General features: G+C 53.3%; 1 protein-coding gene and 1 long non-coding RNA gene across 2 annotated transcripts in view; one reads left to right on the top strand and one right to left on the bottom strand.

Annotated features, from left to right (window-relative positions):
* Nucleotides 1-16,720, bottom strand: part of MACF1 (microtubule actin crosslinking factor 1) — a 291,335-nt gene extending 274,615 nt beyond the window's left edge. The window contains 1 exon segment of the mRNA XM_029080290.1: nucleotides 16,504-16,720. Within this exon segment, the coding sequence (XP_028936123.1) occupies nucleotides 16,504-16,705 (202 nt within the window). The 5' untranslated portion in view covers nucleotides 16,706-16,720.
* Nucleotides 7,300-11,428, top strand: LOC114817373. Its single transcript, XR_003765227.2, has 2 exons — nucleotides 7,300-7,803; nucleotides 11,258-11,428. It is a non-coding gene; the product is annotated as an uncharacterized LOC114817373 (long non-coding RNA).
* Nucleotides 16,721-24,512: the final 7,792 nt, after the last annotated feature.

Raw genomic sequence — 24,512 nt, 5'->3', positions numbered from 1 at the left:
AAGAGTGGAGCAGGAACCTCAGAAACTAGAAGCAGAGGAAGAAATAAAATAAAAATTGTGCCTGGATGAATTGGCATGGGGTGGAGGTGGGGAGCAGCACGGGGGGAGGTAGGGAGAAGGGGGAAGAAGGTGGGGATGAATAGAGGAAGGGGACAAAATTCTGGAGAGAAAATAACAGGATTATTCAACTACGACAGTGATCTGAGCAGAGAGGCCGGATCAAGTGGAAGCAATGTGAGAACCTGAGAACTGAATCAGGACTAGAATAGAACAAAGAGCAGGATTCCGCTTCCTGGAGAATAACTGGTCACTGCAGGAGATTTATAAGGGAAAGAAAGCATCTCGTTTCCTTTCATTGGGGGCACTGGATGGGAGATGAGGGGGAGGGGAGAAACCAAACTGGGGGGGGGGGGGGGAATGGGAGTTTATTTTGGGGCCATTTCTGGGTGGTGCCTCTCAATAGACAGAACCACTGCTTTTCCATTCAGTTGTTGTTCATCTTTTTATTGCCGTTTTCCTGTGCCAGAAGCTGTTGGTGGAAAACTGCGGGAAATGTAGCTAATATTATTCACCCGTATCTGCCCCTTTCTGCAGTCGGTTAACCACGTCTTGGTGGGGAGGGTGGGGGGAGGGAGTCCCCTTAGCCTGTTTTGCAGGGGTGGGGAGAAGAGGTTGGAGGTGAGGAGGTTGGAGGCCTACAGAGCCAGTACTTACGGCCCTTGAGCAAGAAGATAAAACATTTATGCCCCATTGAACAGGCCAAATGGGGGCTCGGGCCTCAGTCTGGATTCCAGCTCTGGGCCTCTTAAGAGGATCTGCTGCAGCCCTGAGGCTGGGATCGTGCCGGTGCATGCATCAAACAGAGACAGGTATGCAGTACATGTTAATAATATTATTAATAACAGTAATAATTATACCGCACTCGTCAGAGACCAGGTGGGAAGTTGGCCACCCCATCCTCCTGCCCTCGGGCAGCCGATTAGACTGCAACCAATAAAAAGTATGGGTCTCTTCATCTTCCGCCTACTGATTATGTCAGGAACCCAAACAAGGGAGGGTAGCGACCAGCTTGAGAAGTTGTCAGAGAAGCAAACAGAAACGCCGAGGGGAAGGGCGAATATACCCACCGTCCTTCAAGTCCGTAGAGTCCAAGGAATCTCATGAGCAGAAGGAAGAGGAGAAGGGTCCTTTGAGGAGAGGCTTTTAAGAGCCAAGATCGGACGATAGTTGGTAGCAAAAGTGGGGTGGTGCAATCCTGGGAACCTTGACTGTTTCGCTCAAGTGCTTTGCCTTCTGGGATGCTAGGGAGTCCCACTTTTATTATCTCCTGCCCACTTTTGTACAGTTCCCTGATTCCCACCACAGTCTGAAAGTTGGAAAGGTTTGTAAGCCTCCCAGAAATCATTTCTCCTCCAGGAAACCTTCCTAGATTAAGCTCTCGTTTCCCCGTACTTGGGGCTACGGTAGATGCAAATTAATGAGGAGGGACACATTCCCTGTCCCACACGGGGCTCACAATCTAAGTAGGAAGGAGAACGAAGAATATACTTTGGGTTTGGGCTGGAAAAAGTCTGGGGTTCTCATCTCGCTTTTTGAGATTTTCTTTTCTTTTAGGAAGGGGTGGCTGCACTTGGGATTTCAGACTCTGAAAATTGCTTCCAAGTGGAAAGAAAAATGAAGCTTGAAGGACCCCTAGTGGGAGAAGATCGGTGGTGTAGGAAAAGAGAATCCAGATTTTTTTGTGACCTGCTTGAGTGGACAAGGGTGAACGTGGAGTTACTGCTCACCAAAACCCATGATACCAGGACGAGGGGACACCTATTAAAGCTTCAGATGGGTAGGTCGAAAATAAACCATGTCTCCCCCATCCTAAAAAAACCCTCTCTCCACCCCACTTCCCCTTCCAATTACCACCCTATCTCCCTACTACCCTTCTTTTCCAAGATCCTAGAACGAATCGTCTACACTCGCCGCTTACGATTCCTTAACTCCCATTCTCTCCTGGACCCCCTCCAATCTGGCTGCCGTCCCCTCCACTCTACTGAGACTGCTCTCTCTAAGGTCACCCTTGAGCTCCTTATTGCCCAATCCAATGGCTCCTACTCCATTCTAATCCTCCTTGACCTCTCAGCTGCCTTTGACACTGTCCACCATCCCCTTCTCCTCCACACCTGATCTCATCTTGGCTTCACAGACTCCGTCCTCTCCTGGTTCTCCTCTTATCTCTCTGACCGCTCATTCTCGGTCTCCTTCGCAGGCTCCTCCTCCCCCTCCCATTCTCTAACTGTTGGGGTTCCCCAAGGGTCAGTTCTTGGCCCTCTTCTGTTCTCCATCTACACTCACTCCCTCGGTGCCCTCATTCGCTCTCACGGCTTTGACTACCATCTCTACGCACATGACACACAGATCTACATCTCTGCCCGTCCTCTCACCTCCCTTCAGGCTCGTATCTCCTCCCACCTCCCACCTACCTGGATGTCTGCCCGCCACCTAAAACTCAACATGAGCAAAACTGAGCTCCTCATCTTCCCTCCCAAACCCTGTCCTCTCCCTGACTTCCCTGTCACTGTGGACGGTACTATCATCCTTCCTGTCCCTCAGGCCCGCAACCTCGGTGTCATCTTTGACTCGGCTCTCTTGTTCACCCCACACATCCGATCTGTCACCAAAACCTGCCGGTCTCACCTTTATAATATAGCCAAGATCCGCCCTTTCCTCTCCACCCTAACGGCTATCTTGCTGTTAACGGGCTCTCGTAATGTCCATCCCGGCTAGATTACTGTGTCAGCCTGCTCTCTGATCTTCCTTCCTCCTCTCTCTTCCTGCTCCAGTCTATTCTTCACTTCGCTGCCTGGCTCATCTTCCTGCAGAAACGCTCTGGGCATGTCACTCCCCTTCTTAAAAACCTCCAGTGGTTGCCTATCGACCTCCGCGCGAAACAAAATCTTCTCACTCTAGGCTTCAAGGCTCTCCATCACCTTGCCCCCTTCTACCTCTCCTCCCTTCGCTCTTTCCACCGCCCACCCCGCACGCTCCCCTCCTCTGCCGCCCACCTCCTCACCGTCCCTCGGTCTCGCCTATCCCGCCGTCGACCCCCGGGCCACGCCCTCCCGCGGTCCCGGAACGCCCTCCCTCCTCACCTCCGCCAAACTCATTCTCTTCCCCTCTTCAAAACCCTACTTACAGCTCACCTCCTCCGAGAGGCCTTCCCAGACTGAGCTCCCCTTCTCCCTCTACTCCCTTTACTGCCCCCCCTTCACCTCTCCGCAACTAAACCCTCTTTTGCCCCCATTTCCTCTGCTCCTCCCCTCTCCCTTCCATCCCCTCAGCACTGTACTGGTCAGCTCAACTGTATACATTTTCATTACCCTATTTATTTTGTTAATGAAATGTACATCGCCTTGATTCTCTTTATTTGCAATTGTTTTAAGGAGACATTCATCCCCTCGATTCTATTTACTGCTATTGTTCTTGTCTATCTGTCTCCCCCGATTAGACTGTAAACCCATCAAAGGGCAGGGACTGTCTCTATCTGTTACCCATTTGTACATTCCAAGCACTTAGTACAGTGCTCTGCACATAGTAAGCGCTCAGTAAATACTATTGAATGAATGAATGAATAAACATAAATAAATTCCTGTGGTAATCTGATTCTGGGCAAGTCACTTAACTTCTCTGTGCCTCAGTTCCCTCATCTGTAAAACGGGGATTACCGATATCAGCAGACGATATAAGCAGAAGATATCAGCAGGTTCAACGGGAGTTTGGATAAATTCATGGTCAGAGGATTACGAGAGGGAAAATTAGGTGATGGAGGAGAGAAAGGAGAGGCGTGTTGGATTGATGTCCAGGAGACCAACCGTCACATTTCCCCCAGCGTCCTGAGACCGAGGTTGGCTGCTGGGCTATAAGAACCACTGGCCTGGCCCACTACTACCTTTTTCATGATCTTATTGGGTGACCCCAGAATCCCTTTCTCACCATTGACTCTAAGCTCTCTGAGAAGAACCGAATGCTCCGCTGGAGAGACGTTAAGCCAGGTATAAAACGGGGATTAAGACCGTGAGCCTCCCGTGGGACAACCTGATTACCCTGTGTCTACCCCAGCGCTTAGAACAGTGCTCGGCACGTAGTAAGTGCTTAACAAATACCAACATTATTATTATATGGGGATTCATTACCACGGGACTTGTTTTGTTATGTTTCCTTTGTTAATGGTATTTGTTAAGCGCTTACTATGAACCAGCTACTGTACCAACCTCTGGGAGAGATACAAGCTAATCAAACTGGATAAAGTTCATGTGCCACATAGGACTCACGGTCTTAATGCCCATTTTACAGGATGAGGTAACAGAGGCACAGAGAAGTGAAGTGATTTGCCCAAAGTCACTCAGCAGGCAAGTAGCCGAGATGGAATTAGAACCCAGGTCCTCTGACTCCCAGACCCGTGCTCTCTCCACTAGGCCACGCTGCTTCCCAAGGTGGACAAGCAGAAGATAGCAGCAGGTTCAACGGGAGTTTGGATAAATTCATGGACAGAGGATTACGAGAGGGAAAATTAGGAGACGGAGAAGGGAAAGGAGAGGGGTGTTGGAACGACGTCCAGGAGACCAACCGTCACGTTTCCCCCAGCGTCCTGAGACCGAGGCAGGCCACTGGGCTACAAGAACCACTGGCCTGGCCCACTAATACCTTTTTCATGATCTTATTGGGAATCCCTTCCTCACCAGTGACTCTAACCTCTCTGAGAAGAACAGAATGCTCCGCTGGGGAGACGTTAAGCCAGGTATAAAACTGAAACCACGTTAATCCTGCCCACTGCCTTGTTGCAAACAAAGACACTGAGAACCCACTTGGAAGTGGCTGTTCACTGAACTGCAACTAGGTTTGAGAGAGCGCGAGGAACAAAGCTTCCCTTGGGGTGGAGCAGAGCTGGGATTCCTCCTCCTCGTCTCTGTCCACTAGGACAGGATTGGCCCAAATATTCCCATCCCAGGGTGGGACTGGGGTTTGTTTTGAAACGTAGGAGCCGGTAGCAGAATCGGTACAAGCTCGTTATGGGCAGGGAACGTGTCTGCTAATTCTGCGGTATCGTACTCTCCCAAACGCTTAGTACAGTGTTCTGCACAAACAGCATGGTGTAGTAGATAGGGCACGGGCCTGGGAGTTGGAAGGTCATGGGTTCTTATCCTGTCTCTTCCTCTTGTCTGCTGTGTGACCTTGGGTAAATCACTTCTCTGTGCCTCAGTTACCTCATCTGTAGAATGGGGGTGAAGACCGCAAGCCCCACGTAGAACAACCTGATTACTTTGTATTTACCCCAGTGCTTAGAACAGCGCTTGGCACATAGTAAGCGCTTAAATGCCAATAAATATGATTGACTGATTGATCTGAGGTGAAGAGACCTGGGTTGTCATCTACCCACCCCTTTTCAGAGAAGCAGCGTGGCTCATTGGAAAAAGCCCGGGCTTGGGAGTCAGAGGTCAGGGGTTCGAATTCTGGCTCTGCCACTTGGCAGCTGTGTGACTGTGGGCAAGGCACAACTTCTCTGTGCCTCAGTTATCTCATCTGTAAAATGGGGATTAACTGTGAGCCTCACGTGGGACAACCTGATTACCCTGTATCTATCCCAGCGCTTAGAACAGTGTTCTGCACATAGTAAACGCTTAAATACCAACATTATTATTATTTTCCTCATCCACTCTCCCCAGATACATTCTCTCTCCTTTCTTTCTTTCTCTATCTCTCTCTCACACTCTCCCTCTCTCAGAAATGATATGGCAGTACTTCTGGCTCTGGGAAAGTAGCCACCTCAGGCCACTAACTCCCTCAAGATCACCGTACTTGAATTTAAGCTGCTGGCCCAAGCCACTCAAACAGTAGTACTTGAGTGCTTACCACGTGGGCAGAGCACTGTACTAAGCACTTGGGAGAGTAGAGTGAGGCCAGTTGTATTTTCCCTCTAGTCTTTAAGCTCCTGGTGGGCAGGGATTGTGTCTATTTACCCGATTGTATTGTACTCTCCCAAGGGCAGTCAGTGCTCAGTAAATAGCACTGTTTGAATGATTATTATTAATAAAATAATAACGGCATTTGTTAAGTGCTTACTTTGTGCCCAGCACTGTACTAAGTACTGGAGGAAACGATCAGTTAATCAGGTCAGTTGCATTCCCTGTTCTACATGGAGCTCCAAGTCTAAATAGGAGGGATAACGGGTATTGATATGATGGAGTTAATAGACATAATCCCCGCTCTCAAGCAGCTTACGAACTTGCAGGAGAGACAGACACTAAAATGACAAAGAGAAAAAAACAATGAACCATAAGGATAAGTATATAAGTGCAAGGGGGTGAGGGTGGAAGCAGTATGGCCTAATGGATAGAACACGAGCCTGGGGGTCAGAAGGACCTGGGTTCTAATCCTGCCTCTGCCCCTTGTCTGCTGCATGATCTTGGGCAAGTCATTTAACTTCTCTGTGCCTCAGTCCCCTCATCTGTAAAATGGGGATTAAGACTATGAGCCCCATGTATCCAATCCCATTTGCTCATGCCTACCCCAGTGCCTTGCACATAGTAAGCCCTTAACAAATGCCACAATTATAATTATTATTATTATCCAAATGTCAAGGAGAACCCTAAATTGGCCTCTCTGGGATGCAGGTGAGTGGACCAAAGAGCTGGGCACAGCTGGGAAAATGGCAGTAGGAATCCCCAGCAGATCGCATCCTCAATACACCATTTTCCTCTTCTCCCACTTCCTTCTGTGTCACCTTTGCATTTGAATTTGCTCCCTTTTCTCACCCCTCCCTCAGCCCCACTGCACTTATGTCCGTAGCTGTTATTTACAGATTTATAATAATGTCGGTCTCCCCCTCTAAACTAAGCTCGTTGTGGGCAGGGAACGTGTCCACCAACTTTGTTATATTGCACTCTCCCAAGCGCTCAGGACTGTGCTCTGCATGCAGGAAGCACTCAATAAGTACGATTGATTAATTGAGTCTCCCTTTCTCAGTTCTCGCTTAGGCCTCTGAAGGCCTCAATAAGATAAATGACTGAAAGGCAAGGGCGTTCTTTTGTCTCTCTGAGGTTGCCGTAGAAAGTCAAAGAGAGTCCAGGGCTCAGATCGCCAGGGTTGATTTACTGTTACAGAGCTTCCCGCTCCGGCCACACCACCCAGAGCCCTAAGTTCTCCTTGGTTTTTTGCTATAGGTGAGAATTTGGGGCCCTTTAGAGAATTTGTGAACTGTTGGCTTGAAGCAAAAAATTCAATCTCACTAACGCTCTGGTTTCCCCATTCTAGCTTCGGTTCATCCTCTCTGACAACCGAAGGAACGCTCGTCTTCCTCTCCCTGTCATCCCTCCTCTTCCGCTTCAGAACAGCCGTCTCTTCTGTTCCTCAGGGCCTCCTCTGAGTTCTGAAGGACACCAAGAGCCCCAGCGCCGACCCCCAGGTGCCCAGAGCCGAGCCGGCCCGAGTGCTGCCCTCCCCTGCCCGGGAAGCTCTATTCCCTGTGACCGTGAGTCCCCGGATGGTGCCAGCAACCAGGAGAGGGAAGGCGGTTGCCACCCGGCAGCCCCCATCACCATAGCAACTCTCAAAATGGTTACTCAGCCATCTGGGTTACCACAGCAACTAGCAAAGCACTCTCCACTTCACTCTCTCTCAGCCTCCCAGCGAGCCATTTCCTATTCCTTGCTGAATGTGCAGGGAGTCTTGTTCCATCTCTAACCTCCAAATCGGCAGAGAGCGGCCCCCCGGGAACCAATACCCATAATTCCCTGAGCCCTGAGCGTCTCCTTCAAGGTAAGCCCAGGGGTCACTTTGGAGGGGTCGGCCCTGGTCGCTCTGCAATCTCCCAGCCTATCTGCCAAACTCAAATCGCATTCCTCAGAGCAAATGTAGTGCGGATGAGAAGACTCCAACAGGATTCCTCATCCACACCACCAGCCGGGAATGCTTTGCCCCCTCCCCACCTAGCTCTGCCCAGATAGAAGCCTCCGCCTCCTCCCTCTCTGGGGCCTGTCTGTTCTTTGGTCTCCCTGCCCCTGTCTCTGTCCTGGAGCATCTGCTGCCCTGAGGGTTTGTGCTATTTGGTTGGGGGGGGAGGGTGGCGGGGAGGAGGTGGGAAGATGGGAGAGAATTAGGACTTGAGGCAGTTTGAAGAGCTGTGGTTACCTGCCAGTCAGGAACTGGATCGAGGCACCCCGTCTTTTCACATCTACCCACAGAACAACCCTCAGCAGCCACCCAAGACACAAACCTGAAATGGGAAACAGTAGCTTGGGGCAGGTGACTGAGACTTCCCCTCCATTCCCCTCACCCAAACACAGACACCGGTACAAACCCTCAAGGCAGCAGAAGTCCTCCCAACAGAGACAGAGACGGGGCAGAAGCAGAGATCAAAAGCAGGAGAGCAGGTGAAAGTTTGTGTTTTTTTTAATGGTACTTGTTAAATGCTTACTTTGTGCCAGGCACCGTTCTAAGCGTTGGGGTAGAGACAGAGTGACCTGGTTGGGCACAGTCCATGTCCCACATGAGGCTCACTGTCTTAGACCCCATTTTACAGATGAGGTAACTGAGGCACAGGAAGTGAAATGATTTGCCCAAGGTCACACAGCAGATAAGCAGCGAAGCTGGAACTAGAACACGGGTCCTTCTGACTCCCAGGCCCGTGCTCTATCCGCTAGGCACGCTGCTTCTCAGTTGTTCCTCAGATCTCTCCCGACATGAGCAGGAGGCCACAAGCCTTCAGTCAAGCCAAGGTCCCTTGCAGGGAGTCCCTACCTGCTTTTTCTGTCCTGGAGAGGAAGGGACAGGAGAAAACGGAAATGATTCCTAATCTACTGGTCCAGAGATGCTCCAGAGGACCCCCACATTGAACAACATCCAGAATCCTCAGTAAGAGGCCCAGAGCCCACCAAGTTTCCTAGGGTCTTCTGGATCCAGGATGGAGCCCCAAAGTCCTCTGGTCATGAGAGAACGCCCCATGTGAAATTCAGCAGTCCTGTTCAGACCCAAGCCTACTACCCTCCAAGTACAGGAGGAAAACAGCGAGGTTTCCTTATCAATTGGAGGTGGCTTTTAGGGCTTAAACTATATAATAATAATAATAATTGTGGTATTTGTTAAGTGCTTACTATGTGACAGGCACTGTACTAAGCACTGGGGTGGATACAAGCAAAGTGGGTTGGACACAGTCCCTGTTCCACGTGGGGCTCACAACCTCAATCCCCATTTTACAGATGAGGTAACCGAGGCACAGAGAAGCAAAGTGACTCTCCCAAGATTACGCAGCAGACAAGTGGTAGATAGTCGGGATTAGAACCCATAAATTATATATAATTCCAGGGGGCAGTTTTCAGGGGTGTTTTGTTTTTTTTTTCAATTCTCAGTGGCCTCCGGGCAGTGCTGGGGTCAATGCTCGGGGGTCCGGGGGGAGGGGGCGATCAGACCTCCCAGCAGGAGGAGCGCCAGGGAGCCCCCATAAAGAGGAGCAGAGGGAGCATGGGGCAGTCGGAGAGCTGAGTCCTCTCCGCCCCATGTGGCAGCTTTCCTCACCCCTGTCGCCCCACAGCAGCAGCAGCTGGTCCCATCAATGATTACTGCACCCAGGAGGCCAGGGACTTGGGGATTTCAGGCAGAATGGATAGAAGCTCTTCCTGAAAAACTGTGCAAAAAATAATAAGTCTTTAGGATGCAAAACCCGTTCGCTTTTCTGGCGTGGAGCTGGGGAAGAACGTCTGGCCCAAGAAAGGACTCGCTCTTTAGGCAGGAAGGACAGGGAGTACAGACACTGAGGGTAAGGCAGAGCCCTTCCAGGAGCTGTCTGGTATGGAAATCACTTGGCAAATGTTGATTTCAGGATTCTCCCAAGAGCAGGTGACTGGATAACCTACTTGAGGCACTACGGTCACCCTATCCGGACCTCCATCCTGCTTCAGACTGGACCAGTTCAGGGCTGGGGTGGTGGTAATCTGAAAAGGCAAAGGGGACAACCGGAGCCATTGACACCGGTGCTTCCATCACTTCTTCCTTGGCTGACTGACGTCTCCAGGGCAGGGATGGGAATTTCCAACAAGACTAGAAAAGCATCATCTCTGGGCTAGAAATACCCATCCCACTTCTGGAAGAGCCAGTTTAACCACGCCAGGCAACTATGACTGTCCCACCGCCACCCACCACCATGGCTCACCGCCCACCACTGCCTGAGGATATCGGCTTGGGCAATTTGGGCCGAGAATAGCAGAGGCGGGGAGGGTGGCAAGCAGTATGGAGGGTTAAGGACCGTCGCGGGGAAGGTAAGTTGTTTGTTTTTTTTAATGGTATTTGTTCAGCGCTTACTATGCGCCAGACACTGTAGTAAGTGCTGGGGTGGATACAAGCAAATCGGGTCGGACACAATCCCTGTCCCAAATGGGACTATATCAGTCTCAATTCCCATTTTTACAGATGAGGTAACTGAAGCACAGAGAAGTGAAGTGACTTGTCCAAGGTCACACAGCAGACAAGTGGCAGAGCCGGGATTAGAACCTAGGTCCTTCTGACTCCTAGGCCCGTGTTCTATCCACTAGGCCACGCAGCTTCCTATCCCATCCCAATCCCTATAGCTACCTATCTTTTCCTCACTCTCTAGCATTACCCTTTCTCCCTCCCCTTACTCCACTCTTTCCTTTCTCTTCCAGCATCCTTTCCGCCGTCCCCCTTCTCGGTCCCTGCCCTCTCCGGACCCCTCCTCAACCCTCTTTGAGCCCCCAAATTCTGGTCACCTTATCTCAACAGGATGAAGAAGTGACATCAGCCCCTTTGAACATATTGAGACGCTAAGGCCTGAATAGGCGACCTGCTGATTCTGGTCATCCAGTTGATCAACAGGGAACCCAACTCCTGCATCTCCCATTTCCCTGTCGCCCCTTTCTCTTCCTTCAATCAAACCCCAGGGAAGCCCAAGAAGCTCCAGGCCACGGAACCCCATGAGAAGCATCCGTGGCCTAGTGGAGAGAGCACAGGCCTGGGAGTCTGAAGGATCTGGGTTCTAATCCTGGTTCTGAAACTTGTCTGCTGTGTGACTTCGGGCAAGTCTGGGCCTCAGTTAACTCATCTGTAAAATGGGGATTAAGACTGTGACCCCCTTGTGGGACAGGGACTGTGTCTAACCTTATTACCCTGTATCTAGCCCATCGCCTAGAACAGTGCCTGGCACATAATAATCGCTCAACAGATAGCATTCAAAAAGCCCCTTTTGCTTTTTGACTGACAGCATCCAGCACCCAATCCGAGAGCAGAGAACAAGAAAAGGGCGGGGGCTCCAGAGCTGCAGGCCCTCTCTGGACATCTAGGAGGAGACGGGAAACCTAGAAAATGTCCTGACAGTCGGCGAGACGAAACAGGCAAATCATAGAGTCAAATTAAAAGCCGCTCTTTATGGCAACGCTTGGGTGGATTGTGGATAATTAATACTGAGGCCAGCCTGGGTGCATTCATGGAAATTTTCCCTAGGGGAAGGAGGGTTTCCAACCACGCCGGGGCTTCAGAGTGAGGCTCCTTCCTCCAACACAGCCCCGAGGCTTATGCCCTGCTGGTTAATGAGAGTTGACAAGGTCTGGGCCTCCCAAAATAACAACGGCGGTGGTGTGGCGGGGCCCAAGTCTCCCCTCCCCTGCCCGGACCCAGGCAGGAGGTCCCGGCACCTCTCATGAGCCCACACGCGTTCTCCCCTCCCGGTTTCCTGCAGAGCCACAGCCGACGAACCACTGGGCGCTGCAGTAGCTCGCCCCACGCCTTGCTAGGCCTTAAACCTGCCTCTTGCCTCCTCCTCCTGCCTCCTCCTCCCCTTGCCTTCTCCTCCTTCTTCACCCTGCCTCCCCCTGCGTCTCCCTGCTTCTTGCCTCTTGCCTCCTCCTCCTCAATCCTGCCTCCCCCTGCCTCATTCAATCGCACTGATTGAGCGCTTACTGTGTGCGGAGCACTGTACTAAGCAATTGGGAGAGTGCAATATAATAACACATGCATTTCCTGTCCCAGTGAGCTCACAGTCTAGAGGGGGAGACAGACATTAATATAAAGAAATAAATGACAGATTCGGACATAAGTGCTGTGGGGCTGGGAGGGGGATGAATAAAGGGAGCAAGGCAGGGCGACGCAGAAGGGAGTGGGAGAAGAAGAAAGGAGGCCTTAGTCGGGAAAGGCCCCTTGAAGGAGATGTGCCTTCAATAAAGCTTTGAAGGCGGGGGAGAGTAACTGTCTATTGGATATGAGGAGGGAGGGCACTCACTGCCCTTTTGCCTTCTCCTCCCCTTCCTCCTCCTCCTCCTCCTCCACCTCACAGCGCAGGCACAGCACAGCATCCCCGCTGGGACCTCCGGGCTTCGCTGACCTCTGCTGTCTTTAGGGTTGTTTTATCGTCCTGCAGCTAATCTGACCCAGATTACGGTTCGATGAGCAGGAGCTGACCAGCTGGTGGGATGCTGCTCGGGGCATCTCCGCAGCTGCCACTGCCTGTCTCGGGAGGCTCCCGTATCAGCCGGGGCCCCCGACCGCTTTCCGTTGTTCTCTGCCAAGCGCTTCGTACAGTGTTCTGCACACAGTCATTTTTTTTAGGGTATTAGTTAAGCGCTTACTATGTGTCAAACACCATTCTGAGCGCTGGGGTAGATGCAGGTTATTTAGGTCAAGCACAATAAGTACTCAATAGATACCCCCGACCGATGGAAGAACCCCCCTTTTCTCTTGCGCACCTGGTCTCTGTTGGGTGGAAGGTAGGTAGCTTGGGGCCAAGGGGGATTGGTGCTGGGAGAGGTGGAAAAAGTGTCAGTTGGGCCTTTTAGCTGAAGGTGAGATTTTAGCCAATGAAGGGGGACCTCGGGGAGAGTCCTCAAATTCATTCGTTCATTCAATCGTATTTATTGAGCGCTTACTGTGTGCAGAGCATTGTACTAAGCGCTTGGAAAATGTCACTGACACTGCCGTGGCTGCCCTGGGCGGTGGGAAATCCAGCAATCATCTCCCCGGTTCAAGCCGGTGCTGAGGCCTTTGGCGAGGCGTGCCAACCTGGTTTGCCCTGAGGAGCGAGTTCCAAATCTCCCAACAGTGCCTATCCCTAATTCTTAAATAGAATCCCTAATGACTTAAATAGAACGAGCTGTGAAAATAGGGCGTTGCATCAAAACTGTTATCATTCTTCACTTGAGGATTTGCTCTCCTGGTTAGTTCTTGTTAGGGTACGGAGCAGTGGGACTGGGAACCAGGAATCCTGTGTTCCCTTTCCTCGTTCCCTTACGCTAAATTGCTGTGCGACCTCACATAAGCCATTCAACCTCTCTGGGCCTTAGTCTCCCCTTCTCTGCCTCACTGATGATGACAGGGCTGTTGCCAGATCGTCTCTAGACTGTAAGTGCTTTTTGGGGGGGGGAATGTGTGTTATATTGTTATATCGTACTCCCCCAACTGCTTACTATAGTGCTATGCACACAGTAAGTGCCCAATAAATATGATTGAATGAGGCGATGGGAACCTTTTGGGGAAAAACTAGCCAGCTCCCGGATACAAGGCGAAATCATTGACCTCGGTCCCGGGGTCCTCAGAGAGGTTCCCAAGAGTTCCGAGCCACAGAAGAGGGAATCCAAAGACAGCGCTCCTCTCTCCCGGCAGACTCTCTCGGTGTTGACTGAAGCTGGGCCGGCTCAGGAAGTCTTCCCTGCAGTATATGAACAGAGGAGTGAATGAAGGGATGGGCTACTGAACATGGCTGCCGTGGGGAGAGACAGAAAAGGAGACGGCAGGAAATGAAGATCCGGGAGAGGGGGATGGAGAAAGATGGGTGGAGGGGGCTGGGCTCAGAAGCTGGTAAGAAGGAAGATTGGGACAGAAAATGGAAGTGGAGAGAGCCTCATAGGGCCCAGGGTGTGCAATTTAAATAGTATTTTTTAATAATAAGGATTTGTTAAGCGCTTACTATGTGCCAAACACTGTTCTAAGTGCTGGGGGGGGATATAAGGTAATCAGGTTGTCCCACATGGGCCTCACAGTCTTAATCCCCATTTTCCAAATGAGGTAACTGAGGCCCAGAGAAGTTAAGGGACTTGCCCAAAATCACACAGCTGGCAAGTGGAGGAGCCGGGATTAGAATCCGTGTCCTCTGACTCCCAAGCCCGTGCTCTTTACACTGAGCCACCCTGATGTTAAGTGGTTACTATTACTCGTTTTCCAGATGAGGGCACCGAGGCACAGAACAATGAAGTGACTTGCGCAAGTTATGTGGCAGAGCCGGGATTAGAATGTAAATCCTTCTGACTCCCAGCCCCGCGCTCTATCCACTAGGCTCTCTCCCAGAGCTCCGAGCTCACGGTTCCCCTGATGTAATGCGCCTTCCCCACTAGCTTTTGGGAGCCACCTCAATACCCCAGATCCTCCTCTCCTTTCCCTCCTCCTTCACCCACCTCCGAGCTGCAGTCCATTTTGTAGGCAGGGAATGTGACCGTTTATTGTTATACTGTACTCTTCCAAGTGCTTAGTACACTGCTCTGCATAGAGTAAGTGCTCAAAAGATATAATTGAATAAATGAATGAATCCACAAATCTGGGGAGACCCCCCCCCCGCCCCCAACCCCGGAACCAGGTGAAGGGTCCAGGAAGTGCCTGGAAGAAGGGAAGTTCAATGTGTTTGGTAGGAGCCATCCCGAAGCACCCCCCTCCAGTGCCCCCCCTCCACTTCCTGACCCAGGGATTAGGGACAGGGAGAGGAGAATGAGGTCACAGCTGGACCACAGGTCCTAATGTGATTTCATTTCCTTTTCAAAGTTTCTAAATTGCTTTACCGCCACACAATATTTGACATCCATCTGACACGACCAGCCCCACCTGGGGTCGAAACTCACCACCGGTCCCATCGGAACTCCCCGGGAGCTCCCATCCCCGGGACAAAGCTGCCTTTGGCAGAGACCCCCAAGCCAGAATTTTAAAACGACATTAATATTTTAACACGACCTCCAAAACAGTGTCCCAACACTCTTTGCCTTTTTCTTCCTACCACCTGCAACCGAGCTGCAATTCACAGGTTATTTTTAATGTGAAATCTGCCTAAAACCACATTACCTGACATTCCTTCCCCTTCCGTAATAACAATTATTATGGTATTTATTAAATACTTTATTATGTGCCACAGCACTGTGCTGACTGCTGGGAACAATAATAATAATAATAATATTTATTTAGCACTCAGTATATGCTAAGCACTGTATTAAGCACTGTAGCAGGTATGAGAAAATCAGATCCAGTCGCTGTTCTACGTGGGGCTTGCCCTCTCAAGAGGTAGGGAGAGCAGGTACCTTATTCCCATTTGACAGATGAGGAAAGATGCCCAGAGGGGTGAAGTTTCTTGCTTAAGGGCACCCAGCAGACCAGAAGCAGATTTAGGATTAGAGAGAGCTGGTCTCCAGACTCCCAGATTCATTAGGCCACACTGCCTCACAGCAGGAACCAGTCCCTCCTCAAGTCAGTTCAAGGACTTAAAACTGTTCTGCACATAGTAAGCGCTCATTACTGTCCTAAGCGCTGGGGAAGATACAAGACAATCAGGTTGGACGCAGCCTATGTATCCACAAGGAGAATTTAATCCCCATTTTACAGATGAGGTAACTGAGGTAGCGCTCAGTGAAGTGCCTGGCACTTAGTGAGCACCTAACAAATACCACAATTATTATTATTATTTTATAGGGAAGTGACTTGCCCTTCGACACGCAGCAGACAAGTGGCAGAACTGGGATTAGAACCCAGGTCCTCTGACTCCCATACCTATGTTTTAATCATTAAGCCACGGTGGTTCTCCACTCTCTGCTGCTCTTTATGGGCAGGTAACCTGTACCTGTTTTACTTTCCCAAGCATTTAGTGCAGTGCATGGCATCCACTGGAACCTCGATATCATTAGAACAATTACCAGGCCCCTACGACAAGGATGGGACTATGAAAATATGGGACTGTGTCCAACCTAATTAACATGATTAACTTGTACCTTCCCCAGCATTTGACACAGAGCAAGCACTTAATAATACCAAAAAAAACACCAAACCACAAACAAGAACTCATGCCAGTGGGAGACAGACTCTGTCCTGCATCCAACCTCCTCCAGGCCCATGGCAAAAGAAAGAGGGACAAGATTGGAGGTGTCCAGCTTTCAGAACTCAAGCAGAAACCGTCCTGAGGAAATTTCAATTGGTTCTCTAGGCCCGGGGCCCCGAGCTCCACTAAATCCGTGGAGGCCTGGTTTCTGAGGCTGCCAACATCACACCCGACTCCCCACCCACCTTGGGGCATTTAGAGGAGGGGCAGCAGCACATCGTACTTCACAGGGAATCCAAGCTGGATTCTCCTGGCTCTTCCACCCCTAAAAGCAAGACAACCCTGGGCCTGCTAGTGGTCTTTGCACCAGCCCTCCCCGCCCTCCACCCCTCCTCTCTCGGTGCGAAACGACGCTTAAGCTACAGCCTGCTCCGGGGCCTTTCTCTTACCGGCGACTCGGACCACCGCTCTCTCCGCCGGGTCGAGCACCGAGTCCTGGCTCTTCCGCTTCTTCTGCTCGTGCAGGGGTAAGTTCCAGGGCAGGGTGTCCCCGGGGGGGCAGGGAGACAGGCTCCCCGACCGCTCGCTCCGGCAGGACCTCTCGCTCCGGCAGGACCTCTCGCTGAGGGTCTCTTCGTCCGAGGAAGACATCCTCGGTGCCGGGATGCTCAGCGTTGGAGACCTGCAGGGGAGAAGTTTGCAACTTGCTCAGACAGCCCAGCTTTGAGGGCAGAGCTAGGCCCGCCCCTCGGCATAGGGTTCCTCGGCACCGGACTCCAGGCTTCCGAAACAGACTTTGGGAATGGGCCAGCGTGGGAAGCTTGGGAAGCGGGGAGGGGAACTTCCCATCCCTTGGAAGGATCATTCTAACAGCCTGAGGAGAGGGGAAGGCCTGTGCAAGAATCACATCATCTGGAAGCTGATCAGGATTTATTCAGGACAAAAATCCAAGTTTCGTCTTCCCTGTGCCCTCTGAGCTTTGCAGAGCGCTTCTCCAACTGGAGATCTGTTTTTTTAAAAAGGGATTGACAATCCAGAAGGACCCGGGTTCTAATCCCGGCTCTGTCACTTGTCTGCTATGTGACCTTAGGCAAGTCATTTCACTTCTCCGGGCCTCAGTTACCTCATCTGAAAAATGGGCATTAAGACTGTGAGTCCCATATGGGACAGGGATGGTGTCCCACCTTATTAATTTGTGTCTCTACCAATGTTTAGAAAAGTGCCTGGCACTTAGTAAGTGTTTAACAAATTCCATTTAAAAAAATCACCTGTCCTGGATGGTTTAGGGATTCATCTGCTTCAAGCAGGGGACTGGATCAGATAACCTTTCAAGTGGGGGTAGAACAACAGTGATTGCCTCAGAGACTTGAGAGAATTCAGTAGTCTTGAACCATCCTCAGTGCTGAGTCCCAGGGAGTCCCTGTCCACTAAACCCTGAGGCTGGGCCCTAAACACAAAAAACGCAGCTCCAAGGGGCCTGGGACCAGTGGTCTCAGAGCTCAGAGCATGTTCGCTGGGGATCTAGGTAGCTTCCAAAGAGAACACTTTCACCCCCTCCTTATTCCAGTCATCAGGACTTTGGGTGGGCCGTGGAGGGGAGGGTCCTTGCCAGCTCAGGGATTCTTGGAATCCAATTTCTCTTGTCTTCCAAAAATCCTGGGAAGACCCCCAATCTTCACTTGTTTGTTTTATGGTATTTATTAAGCACTTTCTATGTGCCAAACACTATTCTAAGCTCTGGGGTAGGCACAGGTCAATTAGGTCAGACACGGTCCCTTTCCCTCACGGGGCTCATAGTGTGAAGAAGGAGGGAGAAGAGGCATTGAATCCCTCTTTTGCAATTGAGGAAACTGAGGCAAGAAGAAGTTGGTTTGCCTAAGGTCACACGGCAAGCAATATGAAAGAGCAATTGACAGAGCCGGGATCAGAACCTAGGTCTTCTGACTTCCAGGCCGAAGCTCTTTCCACTAGGCTACACTGCTTCTCAAGATTGCCACCCTGACCTAACCCTCTCCTGGAGGTTACAGGGCTGGTTTTGCCTGGAGGCAGGGGACTGGATGAGATGACCTCTCGGTTAAGCCCATTTTGAGAGGCAGGGAGGGCAGAAGGAATCTGGCACTGCCCGATGACCAACTGAATCCCTGGGTGAAGGATGGAACCTGAAGGGATCACTCCTTGGGGAGCCCATCGACCGGAGAGCCAACCGGTCACCCGCGAGAGCAAGGCAGACTGGGCACGAATGGAGTCCTCCGGTCTGCGGAGCTGCCGTTCGGCGAGGGCCAGATGGGGCCAGCTGGGGTGGCAGCAGGCCCCCTCGCCGTGCCAGCCACGGCCATCCAACCGCACAGCCTCGCTCCCAGCAGCGCTCTGCAAGACGGCACCGGCAGAAGGAGCCGCCGGAAGTCCGCCCCAGGCAATGCTCCCGGTGGGCAGTGCCCTGGCAATGTCAGCTGAGGTGCCCTCCTCGTAGTATCTGCCTCCCTGTCAGGGCCCCGTGCCCACGCCGGGGAGAGCCTGTGCGGCCGCCCCCGATGCCATGACCACCGCCCCCTTGCCCGTTCCTCTTCAGGCTAACTTCCACCCACATTCCGGTCTAGTCAGTCAATTGTATTTATCGAGCCCTTACTGTGCGCAGAGCACGGCACTGAGCACTTGGGAGAGTACAATATAACGGGCACATTCCCTGCCCACAACGAGCTTACAGTCTAGAGGGGGAGACAGACCTTAATGGAAATTAATGTATTGATTACAGATACATAAGTAAACGCTGCGGGGCTGGGAAGGGGGATGAATCAAGGGAGACCGGTAGACCGTAAGCTCCGTGAAGTCGGGGATTGTGCCGAAGCACTCTACGGTGCCCTTCCAAGCATCTGCTACAGTTCTGATCGCACAGGAAGCGCTCAATAAACACCACTGATCTATGGATTGATCGATGTGGTCGAGCAAAGGCTTCTGTGGATTTATTTAGTTTCTCTGTGTCTCAGTTTCCCCAACCGTAAAATGGGGGACAATAATGTCTGCCTTCGGAGGGGACGGACTGCGACAATTAACGTGAAAGAAATCTGAAAAGAGGGAGCGCCTGGCACGTTTATAATACCACGAATACAGCGATTTCTACAGTCCACTGGTCCTGAACCAGCAAAGGCCAACGAGGTCTCCCCAAACCTTGTGAACACCGGGGTGGGGGGGGAACCAAAGGGTTTGGTGGGGAGTCAGAGGCAGAAGAATGCAGCTCTATCTGTCACACCCTTTTCATCTCCAAAACGCCCTCTTCTCTTCCTACCCTGGGGGTCCAATTCATGATTCGGGAGCCCCTGTCATTTCCGACGCGGTAAGGAATGCCCAGCCCGGGGCCAAATGCCAAGCCCCGATTGCCGCCTCCCGTTATTCCCGTCTTCCTCCCCGGATCCCGTCTTCCCCTCCCCAAAACCTGGTTCCCCTCAAAAACGGTGTCGGGGACACGAGCATCCAAGGGAACCGGGCGGAACCGCCCATCTTGCCGAGTGCCAGGTGTGGCCTGGGGATGATGACAAAGAGAGGCGCCCCGGTTCCTTGGGCGCGGGCGGTGGGCATCCCCGGGCACCCAGGGGGAGCGGAGGAGGAGGAGGAGGAGGAGAGAAGGAGGAGGAGGAGAAGGAGGAAAGAAGGGGTCAGGACGAGGAGCTGCCTGGGGTGATGGGGATTCTTGGCGGGGAAAATGGGCTCCCGGGGAGAGGGACCCCTCTCGGAGGATGAACCGGAGCCAGAGCCGCCCCTTTCCCACGCCGGGTCCCCCTTCCCCTAGACCCATCCCCAACACGGTGACCCCAACCCCCTGGCTCCCCGTCCTTCTCCGCACCTCTCCCGCAGATGCACCCCCCGGGGGGACCCGCCCCACTTTTTCTCCCCTTGGCCGGGAGAACGCGTCCAGCCCGGGGGTTCCTGAGCCCGAGGGGTCCTGAGCCACACCGGGGGGGATCCTAAACCCGGGGGGGGGGAACCTTAGCGTCCGGAGGTGGGCGAGGGCGGGCCTGGCCCGCAGCCCCCCGCCCAGGCAGACGCCCTCCCCCTCCCCGCGCCCCCAAACCTCGGTCCGGAGGGCAGCGGAGGAGGGGCGGGGGGTGGTCACCGGGGGCGGACGGGTGAACCCCCCCCCGCACACACACACACACACAGCCCCCCAGGACCCTCCCGTACCCGCCGGACACCGCCCCGATGCCCCCGGGCTGCCCCTCGATGCCCCTCGACGCCCCCGGCGCGCCCCGCACCCTGGCATCCGTGCGGCCCGGGACACACAGCCGGCAACCTCCGGGCCCGGGGGCTGCCAACGGGGAGAGGCCAGGGCCGGGGGGCGGGGGGCAGGGCGGGCAGTGCGGTGGTGGCCGGGTTTTGGCCGGCGGGGCGGGGCGGGGCGGCGCGGGGCGGCGCGTGCCTTACCGGGAGCGGGTTTCGGTTTTGGGGTTCCGGGTTCCGGGGTTGTTCCCGAGCCGGGGCCAAGCGGCGGCTCCCACGATGGCCGAGCCCCCCGCCCGCCCGCCCGCCCGCCCTCCTCGGGGGGCAGCGGGGGTGGCAGCGGGGGTGGCAGCGGGGATGACAGCGGCGGTGGCAGGAGCTGGAGGAGCAGGAGGAGCAGGAGCGGTGGCAGCGGCGGCCTCCGGACCCGGCGCAGTCGCCCCGCCCGGCGATTCCCCTCCCTGCCTCCCTCCCTCCCTCCCTCTCCACGGAGCCCACACGGCCGACCCCTCCTCTTCTCCTCCTCCTGCTCCCTCCTCTCTCCGTCCTCCTGCTCCCTCCTCTCTCCGTCCTCCTGCTTCCTCCTCTTCTCTCTTCCCTTCCTCCTCCGCTTCCCTCTTCTCCTCCTCTCTCTATTCTCGTATTCCCTCTCCTCCTCTTCTCCTCCTCTCCTCCTCCCTCCTCTTCTTCTCTCTTCTCCTCCTCTCCTCCCTCCTCCTCTCTATTCTCCTCTTCTCCTCCTCCCTCTCCTCCTCCTCCCTCTCCTCTTCTTCCCTTCCTCTCCTCCTCGTCTCCTCCTCTTTTATTCTCCTCCTCTCTCCTCCGCTTCTCTCTCCTCCTCTCCTCCGCTTCTCTCTTCTCCTCCTCCTCCTCTCCTTCTCCTCCTTCTCCCCCTCCTCCTTCTCTCCTCCTCTCCTCCTCCCCCCAGCCAGTGCGCACGGGGCTCGGCGCTTCGCCTTCTTCTCCGCCCCCGGCCCCGAGTCCCCCCTTCTGGGTCCCCAGGCTGACGACCCCCGCCTCGGCCAGCGCCCACCTGGCCCCTTGGGCTGGGCCCCAGACAAGGGAAAGGCCCGGGCCGCACCCCCTCCCCATCCCGCGCCACTCATGCACGCCACTCCCCCAGCAACCCTCCCATTCCCCCCTACGACCCCATCCCTGTCTAGCGTCCCAACCCCCCAACCCCCTTCCACTGCCCCAACACTTCCACTGTTCCACTTCCACTCTCCACTCCACGCTTTCCCAGGGAAAGTTTGGAGGCTGAAAGCAGGCCTAGCCAAAGCATACTCCGTTCCAATTTTGGGGTGGCTAGCAGGACCCAGGATTTGGGGGCAAGAGCTTCAAATGGGAATTCCTTCATCCAATCATTTATTGAGCATTTGCTGTGTCCCGAGCATTGTACTAAATACCAACATTATTATTACTAAGCGCTTGGAAAGTACAGTACAGCAATAAAGAGAGACGATCCCTGCCCACAGCGGGCTTAGAGTCTACAGGCTCTCGGAAATGCAGGGCGAGGAAAGAGGTGAGCAGTCGTGGGGGATGTCGCGGGTAGGGCAGGGGTTCTCATCTTGGGGAGCCAGGGGAGGGAGAAGTCAAGGTGGGGATCTAAAGGGGTCTCCGTTGCCTGAAGCTGCAGGGGTCTAACATACAGTTCTTTGATGGTGGTTGTCAGCCTCATTCATACCCCGGGTCCTTCTCGCACCCTACTTCCTCTTCTCTTTCCCCCTCCTCCCTGCCTTTAAAGACCCGCTTTAATGCCCAGCTGGAGACCTATTAGAGACCCTGTAGTCTGGAGGAGTGGTGATGCGGGGAATGGTGATGAATGGCGTGTTGGATCATAGCATGGAAGAGTCGGAGGACTTTAAAATTAGCCAAAAACTTTCAGGTTCGCGCCCAGTCCCGGTGCCATAAACCTATGAATCAAAGGCAACAGGAGGACCTAACCCAGGCTCACCGGGCCTGATAGAAATTAGGCGGGGACTAAAGAAAGTCAGGCTGCCGATATTTAAGAATTTGAATAGAAACTCGAAGATATGCCCCCGCGCTTGGGTCTGTCCTTCGGGTCTGTGAGGTATTGTTGTCCTGAAAAGCAACGGCGTCCGGGATGCCTTGGGAGAGGAGTAGGACTCAGGAATCTCCAAGGCTGGTAAAACGATGACGGGGGCCGAGTGATATCCATCCCCCCCCCCTTTCCAATTTAAATGCAAATGATTAGAAAACCAAAAACTGCCAGATTTCCCTCCCTCCCCAACGTGAGTCGAAGTCCCTGCCCCCTTTGCCCACGCTCCCCATAAAGGGAGGTTCAAGATTGAAAATTAAAGGGACGCTGACATTCCACCTCACTTACTCCCTGCATCTCGCCCCCCCAAACTGGGGCCTTGAGAAAGAGGGAGAGAATGTGTTGTGTGTGTGTTTGGGAGAGTATGTATGTGTATGTGTTTGAGAGAAAGTGAGAGTGGGTGAGAAAGTGACAGTGAGAGAGAGAATGTGTGTGTGAGAGAGAGTGTGTATGTGTGTGAAAGCGAGTGAGTGGGAGAGAGAATGGAAGAGAGACAGAGAGAAAGAGAGGAGAGAGAATGTCTGAGAAAGAGTGTGTGAGAGAGTGGGAGAGAAAGAGAGGAGAGAGACAGAGAGAAAGAGAGGAGAGAGAATGTCTGTGTTTGAGAGTGTGTGAGAGAGAGAAAGTGGGAGAGAGAATGGGTGCCGAATTGTACTTTCCAAGCGCTTAGTACAGTGCTCTCCACACAGTAAGGGCTCAGTAAATACGATTGGATGACTGAATGAATGAGAAAGAAAGAAAGGAGACAGAGAGGAGAGAAAATGTCTGTGTTTGAGAGTGTGTGTGTCAGTGCGAGAGAGGGAGGGAGAGTGTGTGTGAGTGGGAGGGAGAGTGTGTGTGAGTGGGAGAGAGGGAGGGAGGAAGAAAGAGAGGGAGAGATAGAGAGAAAGAGAGGGGGAGCAGTCATCCCAAACTGGTCCTCTGTGGATGTGAGGGCTGTGAGCCCTGACGGGGAGTGGGGCTTTGACCCCGCGAGCAAAGCGAGGGCGGCGGGCGGAGAGCAGGGAGCGGGGAAAGGCGGACCCGAGCGGCCATTCTTCCCCGGACCACGGGCTCTCCCGGGGCTCTCGGGGATGCTGGGGCTCCCGGGGCTCTCTGCCAAACCTGCAGCGGGGCCATCCGCGCAATCCGGGCGCCCCGCTCTCATCCGGGGAGATCCTTGCGCCCCGCTTAGATACGGGGTCATCCATGACCCCCCCTTTAATATGGTGCCATCCGAGCGCCCCGCTTCCTTAGGGGGCAATCCATGCGCCCCGCTTAGATACGGGGCCGTCCTTGCGCCCAGCTACGTTGCAGAGCGATCCGTGCGTCCCCATTTAATACGGGGCGCTCCGTGCCCCCCATTTAATACAGGGTGATCCGTGGTCCCCATTTAATACCAGGTGATCCGTGTATCCATGCGCCCTGCTTAATACGGGGAGATGCATTTCCCCGTTTAATAAGGGGCGCTCCGTACCCTCATTTAATATGGGTGCTCCGTACCTCCCATTTAATACGGGGCGATCCATGCGTCCCCATTTAATGCGAGACGCTCCATGGCCCCCATTTAATACAGAGTGATCCCTGGCCCCCATTTAATACAGAGTGATCCGTGGCCCCCATTTAATACGGGGTGATCCGTGTAGCTATGCGCCCCGCTTAATAAGGGGAGATCCATTCCCCCCGTTTAATAAGGGGCGCTCCGTACCCTCATTTAATATGGGGTGATCCGTACCCCCCATTTAATATGGGGCGATCCCTGCCCCCCATTTAATACGGGGCGATCCGTGACTGCCCCCCTTCCCTAGGGGGCAATCCATACTGCTGCTTAGATTTAACTTCTCTGTGCCTCAGTGACCTCATCTGTAAAATGGGGATTAACTGGGAGCCTCACGTGGGACAACCTGATTACCCTGTATCTACCCCAGCGTTTAGAACCGTGCTCTGCACATAGTACGTGCTTAACAGATACCAACATTATTAACGTTATTATAGGGGCCTTGCGCCCCGCTTCCATTCAGGGCATGTCTGCGCTCAGCCATCCTCTCCTGCCTGAATCACCATCTGAAGACCCCACATTCCCCGCCACCTGGCACTACCCCTTAGCCTGCACTACCCCATACCCTGCACTACCCCCTAGCAGGCCCTACCCTAGTCCACTCTACCATCTAGCTGGCACTACTCCCTAGCCGACACTCTCCTCTAGCT

Source organism: Ornithorhynchus anatinus, chromosome 16 (genome assembly GCF_004115215.2).
Source record: "Ornithorhynchus anatinus isolate Pmale09 chromosome 16, mOrnAna1.pri.v4, whole genome shotgun sequence".
Classification (NCBI taxonomy): Eukaryota; Metazoa; Chordata; class Mammalia; order Monotremata; family Ornithorhynchidae; genus Ornithorhynchus; species Ornithorhynchus anatinus.
This window is presented reverse-complemented; position numbering and strand designations above follow the sequence as displayed.